The 13,052-nt window shown below is 41.6% G+C and overlaps 1 protein-coding gene across 5 annotated transcripts in view; it reads left to right on the top strand.

Annotated features, from left to right (window-relative positions):
* The window catches only part of LOC147796501 (uncharacterized), a 45,145-nt gene extending 32,178 nt beyond the window's left edge, over positions 1-12,967 (top strand). For 4 of the 5 annotated variants that reach the window (XM_087147320.1, XM_087147321.1, XM_087147318.1 and 1 more), the window contains 4 exons: positions 1,022-2,968; positions 7,116-8,256; positions 8,498-8,835; positions 9,277-12,967. In XM_087147320.1, the coding sequence (XP_087003446.1) occupies positions 1,022-2,968; positions 7,116-8,256; positions 8,498-8,835; positions 9,277-9,483 (3,633 nt within the window). In that variant the 3' untranslated portion in view covers positions 9,484-12,967. The remainder of the gene's footprint in view (positions 1-1,021; positions 2,969-7,115; positions 8,257-8,497; positions 8,836-9,276) is intronic. The other variant, XM_087147322.1, reaches the window with a different exon arrangement.
* Positions 12,968-13,052: the final 85 nt, after the last annotated feature.

Below are 13,052 nucleotides of genomic sequence, written 5' to 3' on the forward strand. Positions count from 1 at the left end.
GCATTCTCTCGACTAGCTTATGCCTCCGTGACATCATTGTTCCGACTGAACGAGAACCGAAGGTTGGAGTTGGTTTGGTGCCAGGTCAAAACGGTGGAAAATAAACAGATAGTGTTTGTCGCCCCTCAAATAAGTGAATTTGGCTTTTAAAAATTGTTGTTACAAGCAGAGAATCAAAGAGATGCCGGTACTTTCTTCTGGAAAAGAGAGAGCACCACTAGTGAGAAATATGCTGAATACTGAGTGAAAAAGATTTTCATCAACAGTGTCATCTGCTTCCTTGTGCTAGCCTCTGTAATTATTTTTATTATTATTATTACACCATACATGTACTTACAAAGCACCCTAATCCAAAAAGGCTCTAAGGCGTTTACAATATAAGACAATAAAACTAAAACCGATATTAATATGTTAAGAATAAAATTACAATTAAAATAATACAAAGATACATGCGAAACTGTGGTGCCAAAAACAACACTTCCCGGTGCCACCAGAAGACCGCACCCAAAATGTGTCGCCCCAACACCACCGGCGTCGCTCCCCGCATCCACAGGTGCTAAAAGCAATTTCAGTGGCGCCGGAGCAACACCTAACAACGGCAAGGGTGTTAACGTGGTCGTCGGATAACACCCACGTTTCTGCAGAAATGCTAACCATAAAAAATTTATTAAACTATTTCATAAAAAGATGTATTTTAAGATATTTTTTGAATAAACCCACTGAGCCGCTGTAAGATGATGTAACCATTTCTTCCCCCTCCCAACATGTTCTTGGTTATTGCTTTGACGTCACAAACAAGTTTCTGGTTAGGGGTTGCCAAAACACGCCCCAGCAGACCAAGATGAAAGTGAACTGGTATACATTCATACAGTTCATACCTGACTCCTGCAGAATAGGAAGGCATTGTGCACCAGTAAATTTACTCCCCTGAACTCCCTTAGAAAAACATGAAAAACATGCCCTGTTTCCTTTTCAAATTGCAGATTATTATGGTTATTACTAAATGTCGGGTATTTTTCAGAATTTGGAGATGGGATCACTGCTGGATGAGTTCATGTGTGAATGGGACGATCGGAGACACACAGTGGAAATCCAAGATGGCAAAATGACGCAAAGAGTGCCGAAGGAGGATAAAAACAAGAACTGGGAAGTGGGTGGCACCAACAGCGACAGTGGCTCCTTGTCATCCTCGTCCACAACAGGTAATACCCCTCGCCCTGGGTCTCTCCATTTATCCAGCTCTTCCGGATCCGAGGGCGGGAAAATGTCCCGAGGGGGTGTTGTGTCTGTCCTGAGGTCCTCGTCTAAGAAGAAAGCTGCAGCAGGTGGTGCTGTGGGCACCGATGGGTCAGGGGAAGAGAGTATGACTCCGTTGCACAACATGATCATAAAGGATTCGCCATCCAATCCAGCCAAGACGTACAGACGGGTACCAGCATCAACTGGTACCTCACCAGCTGCTGTGGCCACAGGTGAAGGCGCAACAGGTGGGGATAGGGACTCACCAGACGATAGCTGCGGGAGAAGCGAAGGGTCAGAAGTCAGGCTGAGGGTTAACCTGAATAGGGCCAACAGTGTGCAGGATAAAAAGGATGAGATGAACTTTGTGAGGTTGTCTACGTCGCCGCCTTCCAAGGCAGAGAATGATTACATAGACATCAGCAGTTTGGCCAAGTCTAGTCCCAATTCGCCGGCTTTGGATGGGGTGTCGTCGCGGCAGCCATTTGTGTCATCAATGTCAACCTCATCTTCGTCGTCCTCAGAGAGGACATGTAGTCCGCCGTCCTTGAGTTTGAGTCAGAAGGTATCATCTGGGGACTTCTCAAGCCCAAATGAGTATGAGGAACTGTCTGATGCTACATCGGCGGATCCTGAGGATATTCTCCATCCCATGCCGACAAAACCCAACTTTGTCAGTCAATATCCTCCTGCCAAAGAGGTTGGCCGGAGCAAGAGCATGCGGGTCACCAGCTCCGGTCCAGCTGTGGAAGACCTTGCCAAGAGGAGGGGTCAGTTTGGTCGGAGTCGCAGTCTTAAAGAAACAACTGCCACAGCCAGAGCCGAAGAAGTCTATGCAAAGTTGATTGGAGGGAGGATCAGTGGATCCCCCACACTGCCACCCAGAGCGAGCCCAGCAGTTTCTTCGCCTCCTAGGGCAGTAGGCTCCCCAGGAAAATCCACAAATCCATTTTTGGATGCAAGTAGCAGTCCGACAGCTAGTCCCTCTAGAAGGCATGTGGGTGTCTTGGAAAGGATGAGTTCTGTGGATAGTTCAGATGGAAGCAACAAGGACGGTTGGCAAAACAGCACCTCTGACAGAGATTCCAGAGAGCTACAGTTTGGTCCAGGGGATCCGTTGGATGAAGGTGTGGAGGTCACAGGTGACAAAATGGAGGTTAATATTGGTGTGAAAGCCTTACGTAGCAGGTTTGATGCCCCGTCACCACCCCCCAGGCAAGCACCCCAAAGCCCCAGCCCTAAAAAGCCTCCACCTCCTAAGGTTCCCCCTCGTGGTCCCCGCTCCCAGAAACCTCCCCAGCCTAGTGTGGTAAAATCCACTGCTAACATAGTGTTACACAGTCCCACTGGGATAACCCATTCTCCAAAAGGGTTGAACAATAACTATTCCCCAGAGGGGGACAGTAAAGTCTTTGGTAGTCCCGACAGTCAGTCTTCCATCGATGTGAAACTGAGTCCAAAAACTCTGCAGAGCTTAGAGAAAAATATGCCAAGGCGAGTGCGACGGTCCGTTGGTGAAGCTCGTATCAAGCGTCGGGGCTCAAGCGATGTTAGCGATTCGGACAATGAACCCAGCTTCGTCAAGCACCACTCGGCTGACATCTCAATGCGAACCGTTGAAGGGGACAGTTCCTCTGAAGAGACGGCCGGCAAGTTTGTTGGGGGTGAGAGTGGTGTTGGCTTCGGTGTATCCTTGGCCCGCCCACTTCCAGATCTACCTGAAGACCAGGTGAGAGCTCAGACCAAGGTCGAAGGGCATGGTTAATACACTGTCGTTGGCTAGAGGTTTATTGCATTCAATCAGCATTCTCAGCATCATTGATACTTGGGGAATTGACATACCCAAAGGAACCATTGGAAATAAAGATACATCTAAGTCAGCGTCTTGAGTCCAGATCTTGTTGGCTTACTGTTCTTTGGAGGAATTTTTGTTATCCCTGTGTTTTTAAATGAAGTATCAGTGATGGTAGATGGTTGTAAGGAATGCGATAAATCTTTATCAAGTGGAAATAGGCCCTCTAGAAATAGGCCCTAGGGTCCATGTCGATCTCAGACGAAACTGGTATACGTGTAGATAGTTCGTTGATGGTGTTTTCCTGAAATGACTGTAATGCTGAAACGTTACTTGAGATTTTTTTTAAATGAAAATTAACCCAAAAAACCTATTTAAAATAGTAGAGTTGCTATTGAACTCTGTAAATGAACTTCCTTTTCCAGTTGCCTCAAAAACACGTTTCTTTCAGATAAATCTATGGGAAACAAATTATCAAATTAAGCAGAAATGGAAGGAAAGGTTTGTGATACGACATGGCCAACTAGAGGCGTTAATTGTAGCAGTTTGTTTTACTTTGGGGGAGTGTGTAATTCATGTTTTTGACTTGTAAAAACAAAAAGTGAACAAATGGAAACCCATAAAAATGGGACAAGTTAATGAAAAGTTTATGGTTGTGTTCTAAAAGCTAAAAGCTTGACGTTCATGTGCATACTCCCTTCAACTCGTCTTTATGCATTTTGCTCTGTATGTAATGCGGCATCATGAATGCACATTATAATTTTGTATTGAGTTTGGGAAAAATTATTTAGTTGGGAAGCTCTTGGGGTTATTTTATTTTGAGCAAAAAAATATGGTTTATGACTGGCAGTTTTGTGTTGCATTTCGGCACTGTATCTTGGTTCTTTCATCATGGTTTCACTCTTGTAAAATATAATTATTATTGTTGCCCACATTGTGAAGGTTTTTTTTCAAAAGGCACATTATATATTGGTACTGGTTCGATTTCTATTTTGTTGACTTGAGTGGTTTATAAATTGTTCAGTAGGTTTTAATCAGAGCACCATCAGCATTTCAAGTCAGTGTATTTTTGGGGGGGCATGTGAGTCAAAGCATGTTACTTAGGCGGTCCCAATTTGTATCGCAGATCGCTGGCTTGTACGGCTTTTGGAGAAATCTTTTGTGCCTTCTTAGCAGCATTGTAAAATTACACTCACATTAATGGATATGGGTAATTCCATAAATCAGGGGTCCAAAAGTGTGACATTTTTGTGTCCTTGTTACATTTGTACATCTGACCTTTGTTATTTGACAAGGAAATATCACTGGAATCGATTTCAAATTATTACTGTTTGTTTGGCAGGTAATTTGCATTAATTCATCACTCTTGGAAATTAAAAAATGTGTTGTGAACTTAAAAAATATGTCAGATGTGACAGGGACATGAAAGAAAAAACTGGACTCCTAACTTCTGGAATTACCCATATACCCCCAGGGATTGAGGGTGTAGCCATTACAGCCTGTGCATGCTGAATAGATTTTGTGTAGAAAACATGCAAGTACATGTACAAATAGCTTATAACTCCTAGATAACGCTCAGAAACATGTGTACCTCAGATATCCATAAGTGACTATTCACTCTTTGTATGCCGCTGCCATAGGCATGCAGAGCCCTGGAATTGCAGCTTGTTCATCAGAATCGCTTTGCCCACTTGCATGGATGCGCAGCAGGTGCAAACTTGCACAACATACACGAGAATCACTGAACCGGCTATGTTTATTGTGTAAAGCTACCAGATTGAGGCTCTGCGTGCCTACGGCGGCAGCGTGCAAAGAGGGAGTACGGTAGTTTGAGTTTGATTAATTTATTGGTGTTTGCAAGTTTGCATTTAATTCTCTGCATTTGATTCGATGCATCTCTGACTTTATCTCCCCATTTCTCCTCTTTCGTCCCCCTATCTCGTCGCATTCCTTTTGAACTGATAATGCCTGCGTCTGGATGGCCCCTGAATCTGCACATTCAATTTTCTACTCCCTCTCTTCCAATTGGCTGTTTGGCATCTGACCCATGCCAATCCATGTGGGCCATTCTGTGTGGAACGGTTTGTCATTCATTATATATTCTTCCTCATTTTGTGGTGGCCCCTCAACATGTGTACAAACCCATCCCTCTCAACCCTCATTGACTGTTTGACCTTATTAATGTGGGGCAACTCACTTGAATGGCTCGTTGACCATGTTCACTGCCAACCTCCTTTCCTTTCTTCATTATATATTTTTAATAACACTGTTGACTGTGACACCATCCACATGATTTGGTTTTATGAATATCTGTCACATTTTGAATGTCAACTTGAATGTGTAAATTATGTTTCCCTGAAACTTTAATAAATTTCTAATTCTGTGATACTGTTTTAATTTTGTTAATAGAATGATGAGATAATACATCTATGATTTCAACCCTTACTTTGTACCCTCATTGTCAATTATCACGTGTACGTTTCTTAATTGTTTTGTACTAATCTGTTAAAGTAAGCAGAGAAAACTGGTAGTGTTTAACATTTGAACCAGTTCAGAAGTCAGAGTTAATATCCGTGGTTTGTTCTCAGTTGCAGTTTTCTCTGTGTGCTGTTTATGAGTAAATGTTTCCACAGGCAGCCATCTTAGTTTAGCACCCTAAGTGCTGTGTAAAAATGTTATTTGGTTTGCCTTGTTGGTTGGGTGACCAATCTGTTAACCTTGTCATGGTAATGTATCTTAAATGTACTTTTGCCTATGGCTATGGATTCTTACTGTTGCACGTCAGTGTCCATTGTACCTACGGAGTACATGTATTTGTAATCTAAAGCAGTAGCCAACAGGGAGCTGATTCAGATACATTCATGGACCCTAAGATGGCTGCTGATGCAATACATACATACATACATACATGTATACTTGGACAAAATGTATCCTCAGTTTCTAGATTGTTCAAAAATGATGTCTGTGTAGTGTTTGGTTTATTACTCTCACAATTTATTTGTTACTGTTTATTAACTTTCCAGTAGTATTAATTCCTTCCATTTCTTGTGCGCGGACTTTAAACAAGTTCTATTTATTGAAACAGTTTGGTTTGAAGTCTTCTGTTGCATGTTTTTAGAGTTGTAAACGGAAATGCTGCTGGAAAAGCATTTGCAAATTTATGCTGATTTATGCCTCATGATTGCATGATTGTTTTCATCCTGTTCAATTTTCTTTTCTGTATTTCCTGAAATCACATTCCTTTAATTTCAACCTTCTGTTGTTTTACGTTTCTGTGTATTCCTTTTACGTACTTATTTTATGATCTGATCTGTTATTTAAACTTTCTTGCTTAAAGAGAACACTTTTAATGTTATGGAATCACTGGAAAACTCACAATGCCACTTACAGTTTTTACTTATTTCAATGAGGATAATTTTGATGTATTCACAACTCTTTTAAAGAGACGTTAGCATTCATATATTTCTGTGTTAGTGAAATGGTGGAAATATTTTCACGTCGCTTTTTGTCGTCTCATTTCGGTAATGCATGTACATGTATGCACGATGCCCTGCTTGTTATTTGTCACGGATTTTCACATCAAAGAATGCACCTTGATTTTTTTTCTTGGGAATCTCAGTGTCGTAGAGCCTTTTCATGATTACACTGTATTACATTTTCACATGCATGTATTTTAGGCAAGCCATCAGAAGGGTTAGGCTTCTGTTGGCAGAGGCCACCGACGTAGCAGTCCCACGTTACAGACACGGTAGTGATGCACTTACCATGCATGAAGTTTGCCACACCTTGTTTATATAGCCAGGGGTAGAGGTTTGTTTTCTGTCATTGAACAGAAGTCAATAGCTTCAGCTCACTGGTCAGATTGTAAAATATAAAAGAAATACGTACAGGTATGGAAAAAAAGTTGCTTTGAAGAAATGAAGGGAAAAAAGGGAATAAAACTTCTCTTTTGACAAAGTAAGATGGAAGTATGTGAATGCTGACGCTCAGTGTCCTCTTGGTAACCTCAATCGTAGCATGACCTGGCTAATCCTGTCACATTGCGTGTCTTGTTTTTGTCTCTCCATGTCTTCTCGTCTACCAGACTAACAGAAACACAGCCAAGTTCCCCCGACCCCTACCACCACCACGAGTACCCTCCTCTTCCTCGCACCCTCAATATCGCCAGAGCATGCCGGCAAGGTCCCCTGGTTTCGCCTCGGACCAAGCGACGTCTCGAGCCAACAGTGAAGTGGAAAGAGTGGACCTTGCTGATTTCGCTCCAAGACCAGTCCCCCTACCAAGCCCTTCCAACGCCCCAAATGCAGGCAATGATAGTGATGGAGAAGCAGACGAACGCTACATGCCACCACCGACCCAGCGACAAATCAATGGAGCTTTGAATTTTGGTGCCCAAGGTGTCAGAAACCCAATGACTCGTGGCCACACCATAGACGTCATCATCCCCAACCAACATTCCACAAACCCTTTTCTTCAAGCTCAAACGCCCTTGAGACCTCCTTTACTGACTAGCCAATCGGTGGACTCAGGGAGGGGTACTGCCGATGGAATGGAGGACCTTGTAAGGGCTTCACCTGAAGACATCCGTCGGATAATCCAACAAGAGTCAACCCTCAATACACTTGCATCACAGAGTGATGAAGACAGTTACGATGATGATGACGATGATGATGATTCTCGGGACTATGTTGTTTGTAGGTTTAACAATGATGATCTAAGCGATCTGCCAAGCAGACTCCCACCAGCTCCTCCAATCCCAGTGTCCCAATGCAAACCCTCAAAACCAAAGGAGCTCGTCCGCGAAACAGAATACGAGATCATGAACCCCCAGAGAGACTCAGTGTTCTTAAGTGAAGTGGAGCAGGTCAGTGTGGGTGTGCCAGTGCAGCAGAACATACCACTGGCAGAGCGGGAACTCCCGCCCCTGCCAGCTCTCAAAGATGACAACCGGAGCAGTTCCCTGACGCGCAGTCGCAGTGCCCATTCTTTCACTTGGTCCAGCAGGATCCCCAGCTCCCAGCAGTTGAGAGAACGCCGCGGCACACTTGCTTCCACCAGCCGATCAGAAACCCTCAAGGAGATCGACGAGAGACAAGGTACAAGGAGCCTGGATCGCTTGGAGAGGAAATCAAGAAGTTCTGATGATATTCCAGAGGAAGAGCCTGGACTCAAGGAGGTAGAGAGCTTGACAGATGTTCTGGCCCGCACTTACAGATCACCTCCAGGTAAGATTCTACGTATTTCAATTTTACTTCTTGCAAATTATACATGACCCCTAGCGCAGCATTTGTCTTTCATACATGTACATTCAGTAAAGAAATGGTGCACCTGTTTTGCCATTCTGGCCTTGTGTGTTCAAGCAACTGTTAAATTTTGACTAATTTCAAAATCAGACACTTGTTATTCACTTTCACAACAAAATTATGCCAGATATTTCTTGGTTTGAAACTTTATTATCGGCTGCAGTTTCTGTGGGCTCCAGTAACTACATCTTCCCTCGCCCGCAAAACAACTTTCTGTCACAAAGAATCCAGGCACCGATGGTCCACCCCCCGATCCCTAAAGATCCTCCGCCCCCGTCAGTCATCAACAACTACCACATCCCACGGCCTCTACCGGCATGCTCCTCAGAGGACTACATTGACATGACCAACACCAGGCGAAGGCAGAGTAATTTAGCAGGGTGCGGATCAGGAAAGGGGGTGGGGTCAGAGAAGACTGAAGGGGTGGATGCCAAGCCGCCTGATGGAGGACCTCAGAAGGCCTTGGACATCCAATCCGTCCGAAAAGAACTTCCTGATATGGTAAGAGCATGGTAGAGACACCACAATCACTAGATTTTTGCGATTTGACAGTGAATGTACCATTCTTTAAAGTTAACTGAGCAGGTTTTCAATATCGTTTCATTTTGTTCGTTAGTTTACTTGATATTGAATGAAAAGAGATACTTATGAATGTTTGGTTAAATTGCAAGTTTGCATGGTACCTAAATTTTGTACAATGAAGTAATCTTTGCTTCAAGCCAGTTGGAAACCATTCACTTTACTGTAGAGCACGCATCAAACATTTCAGTTCATCCTGAAGGCATATCTGGAAACTGTCTCTTTGTCATAGGTTTTGGGATGGCTGTATTTCTCAACCAGATCAATATTTCACTTGTTTAAAAATGTTAGTGAAATTATAATCCAGTGTCATATCACTGAATTTTAGATGATTTAATTCTCAATTTTGATTCACAAATGTAGATCTCTCTAGAGGAGTGCACTCAAGTCCTGCGAGATAACCTCTGGAATGTTCCGCTGACCATCAAAATCCTAAAAATTCGCTACCTGACTCGGACCTTCCTGATGGATGATGGCACTTGCCGTCAGGCTCTGGAGGAAGCAAACTGGGATCTCGGAATAGCCTCGGCAATCATCGGCCAGTCTCCGGAGAGCAGCATCAGCTTATGATTTGGCTCTTCCAAACATTGTTTCCAAATCTTGGCTGTGTTACAATCATTGGTCTGCCGATTTGAGACCCACAGGCTCAGTGCAGTATCATTTGCTGCAACAGAAGTATTAGACTGTGTCATCTGAGATCAAAGTTTTGGAGTATTTTCAAAGTGATGCTTGAGACTGATTTCTGAACTCAAGATGAAGCAGTAGACAGAGACAAAGCGAGGTTTGGAATGTTTGAAGGAATCGGTATGTTTCACTTTTTTGCACATAGAATTTTGTGCACATGATTAATGATGGCTTCCACTTTCACATCGTTCATTTGGTGCTTCAGTAATTGATAAACAGGGATTAGAATGTACACTTAATGTTAACTTTTAAGTTCTGAAGATGTCTCTTTGAAGCAAGTAGGTAATCGAACACTCAACATTGCGAATTGGTGATACTGAATTCATCATTATACACATCAAATGCGAGCTGTTATTTGAGGACATCTTAGTTTTTGCCCTTGAATTTCATTTTCATTCTGATATTTTGGTACTACTTGAGGAGGCCCTGAGAAATATCAAGTGTGGAGTGGGGTGGAGTGTGAGTCGTTTTGTACTCTGCTGAACTCATGCTCATTTTGTTTAACTTGTTGAAAGTCAACAAGTGGCACTTAGCTGTTTTTCCAAGTAGCAAAGATTTGGATAATCCTGTTCCATTTCAGGAAAACATTGTGGTTGGTGTTGGGGGTAGCTTGTGAACATGTACATCTATAAATGTTTTGACATCTGATTGTGGTGGCAATAACTTAGAGTAAATCTTGCAGATGTGTAGAGTTCTACGAGGACCAAAATGAAGAAAGTGGGTGAGCAGTAATTGAAACAATCGCAGTTCAGATGGCGATTAACACGAAATCAAGAATTTTCAATTAATACTCTTATCGTACCTCATTTAGTCTGTTATATGATGAGACGAGGCTGGTAAATGTGATTTATGATTGTAAAATGAAAGACTTGATTTCATTTCTGACATCTTCCATATTTTCTTTACAGACAAATCTTAAAAAGGTGAGGTGTGTTAGTTATTATATACATGTAGGCTGGTACCAGTTGTAAAAATTGTTGCTGTAACATAGTGTGCCTTCAGGGTACATTACAAAGATGGCTGCAACCTAAAGCAACTTTGAAAAGCTTTTACTGTGTAAATCAACATAAGCTATTTTGGCCATCTCACAAAGTTCCAATATTGTACAGTTCGGTAGTTTAACAAAATCTGGTACTGATGGCTATAATTAATTTTTTTCTTTCTTTGTACTATGCAAAGCAGTCTTGCCAGGTTGAATTTGCAGCTTTTGAAGCAAAAATCAATGTTAAGTTTCATCTGTGGCAACTTGCCAATTTTTTATTTGCATTTCCTCTCAAAACTTGAACACTAGCTGTATCACTAGTTTCCAGACTGCATCTTATGTATTGGAAAATGTGTTTACATGTATGTGCCTATCCGAATGAAGTGCACACATCGATATTAATCCAAAGAAAGTCCCATTTCTGGTTTCTGACGAACTTTTGGTACTTTATACCTGTACAGTTGGATGGCCCAGTATGCTAATTGATCTGCGTATCTGCTTTGAATATTTAATAGGCATATGTATTCATTTTTAAAGTAACTACACATGTACATGCTTTGAATTATTATGTGTGTTTGGCAGGTGTTTAAAGATGACAAAATGCTGGAGTGCAAGAAAGTGAGAAATTTTAAGTTCATCTTGTGACATAACTTATTGAATGTGCTTTTGATTGGAGGACAACATCCTTATCATGTGGTTCTGCTTTAACCTTTACGCAACAGTTGATTCTGGCTTCAACATTTTCTCCATTTGGCCAATACACGATCTGGCCAGTAATGTACATGTGCAGGATTCGTGAGACCCATGCTTAACTTTGTAACATTTGGAAATTGACAAACAGGTCACTCTTCCGGTTACCCAGTCTCAGTTAAGGGAACTTGATTCAAGTCCAACAGTGTTAAGAATAGTAATTAATTTACAAATGTAAGCTCTCCTTGCAGGAAGGACATTGTCTCATATACCAGAAAGAGTTGTTTTAATTGATAACGACTGTATATAGTTATTCACTGGTCACGTATGTAGCAATATAACGGGAAAAAGTTTAAAGTCAGACTTGAACCTAGACAAACTATTTCATGAGAGGAAGCATGAATTCTCTTATTGCATTTCCAAAATCAAGTGTCCAGACTATGTTAATATGCTATCAAATTGGTAAGTGCTGTTTTTAATGTGTAATTTTTTTTATTTATCAGGTTATCAATTTGTGTACTTTCTTTCAGTGAGCATGACGCTATCTGCTTTAACACGTGGTGAACAGGGTTAACTAGGATTAAACAGCTAGGCTATAATCTGGGTTAACGGTTTAACTAACATGTACTTGGTAGTCTTCGGTAAAAACTAATTCTAACATGCATGTCTTGCAAGGGAAAGTATGGCTACTTGCCTTAATGGTCGTAACAACTGCATTCCTTGTAACAGCAGAATGGTCAACATTTGGTAAGAATTGTCACATTTATACTTACGTTAAAAAATGTATAAATTGAAACGTGTAATTTAGCATTACCAGAGCAGTTGTACAGGGTGTGTGAAACAGTACCAATTTAAACAATGTTTCTTGTTGAAAGGGATAAAAACAACAATTTGATTGTATTAGATAAGGCAGAGAATTGGTTGAAACCATTGGATGGATTTGGCCAGTAAATCCAGGGCAATTTTGCGGGTGCCATGAAGTCAGAGACGGTAAACAATAATTATCCAATTTCCATTTTTTAAAAACTGCGTTTTGTACTCTCTTGCTTTCATATTAATTTGTCTTTGGATCTGTAAAATGTGCTTAAATTTGTCTTGTACTTTGGCCCAATCTGTTCCTTTGAAACAGAATTTTCTTCATGGTATTGTGTTGTTTTTCGTTCTTAAATCACGGGGACTTTGATGAATTGAGATGTAGTCTTACGTTTTTGATACTGACAAAACCAAGTTGGGGAAAGAGCTGGTCTATTCAAATCAGTAGGGCATTTTCCGTGGTTTAGTCTTAAGCTCGTGACTTTTTCACCCTAGGAAGGCACCCTGTCTTTGTATTAAATCAAAGAGTGTCAACAATGTAGCCTTTGTCCATGCCTAGGCCGTGTCTTAATCAACCTGCTGCGGCTAGTAGTATCACACGCGTCTATGGGAAGTGGTGTAGCCATTAGACAGTGGCTTCTATAGGCGCATGTGTTATTTCCAGCCGCAGCCGTAACATTCAGACATTGCCCCCACGAGCTCAGTGTATTTATGATACGGCATCGCAAAGTGTGTGCATGTTGTAAAAGTGTCAACAGATACAGTACGATGTATTATGCAAACTATGTTACAATGTGAAATGCTTTGTTTTCTAATCTTTCTGTAACATACTGTACATGCGTAATCTTAACTAATTTTCATATTAAACATTGACCCGAAAACGCACTTGACATTTGTCTGGTTTAATATGTTGAAAGATGCCTTCATATTCAGAAATTAATTTCTGGGTACTAGTTTTTGGGGAGGGGGT

Source organism: Acanthaster planci, linkage group LG16, assembly GCF_054643075.1.
Source record: "Acanthaster planci isolate LZ-2023a linkage group LG16, COTS_SCS, whole genome shotgun sequence".
NCBI classification, from domain to species: domain Eukaryota; kingdom Metazoa; phylum Echinodermata; class Asteroidea; order Valvatida; family Acanthasteridae; genus Acanthaster; species Acanthaster planci.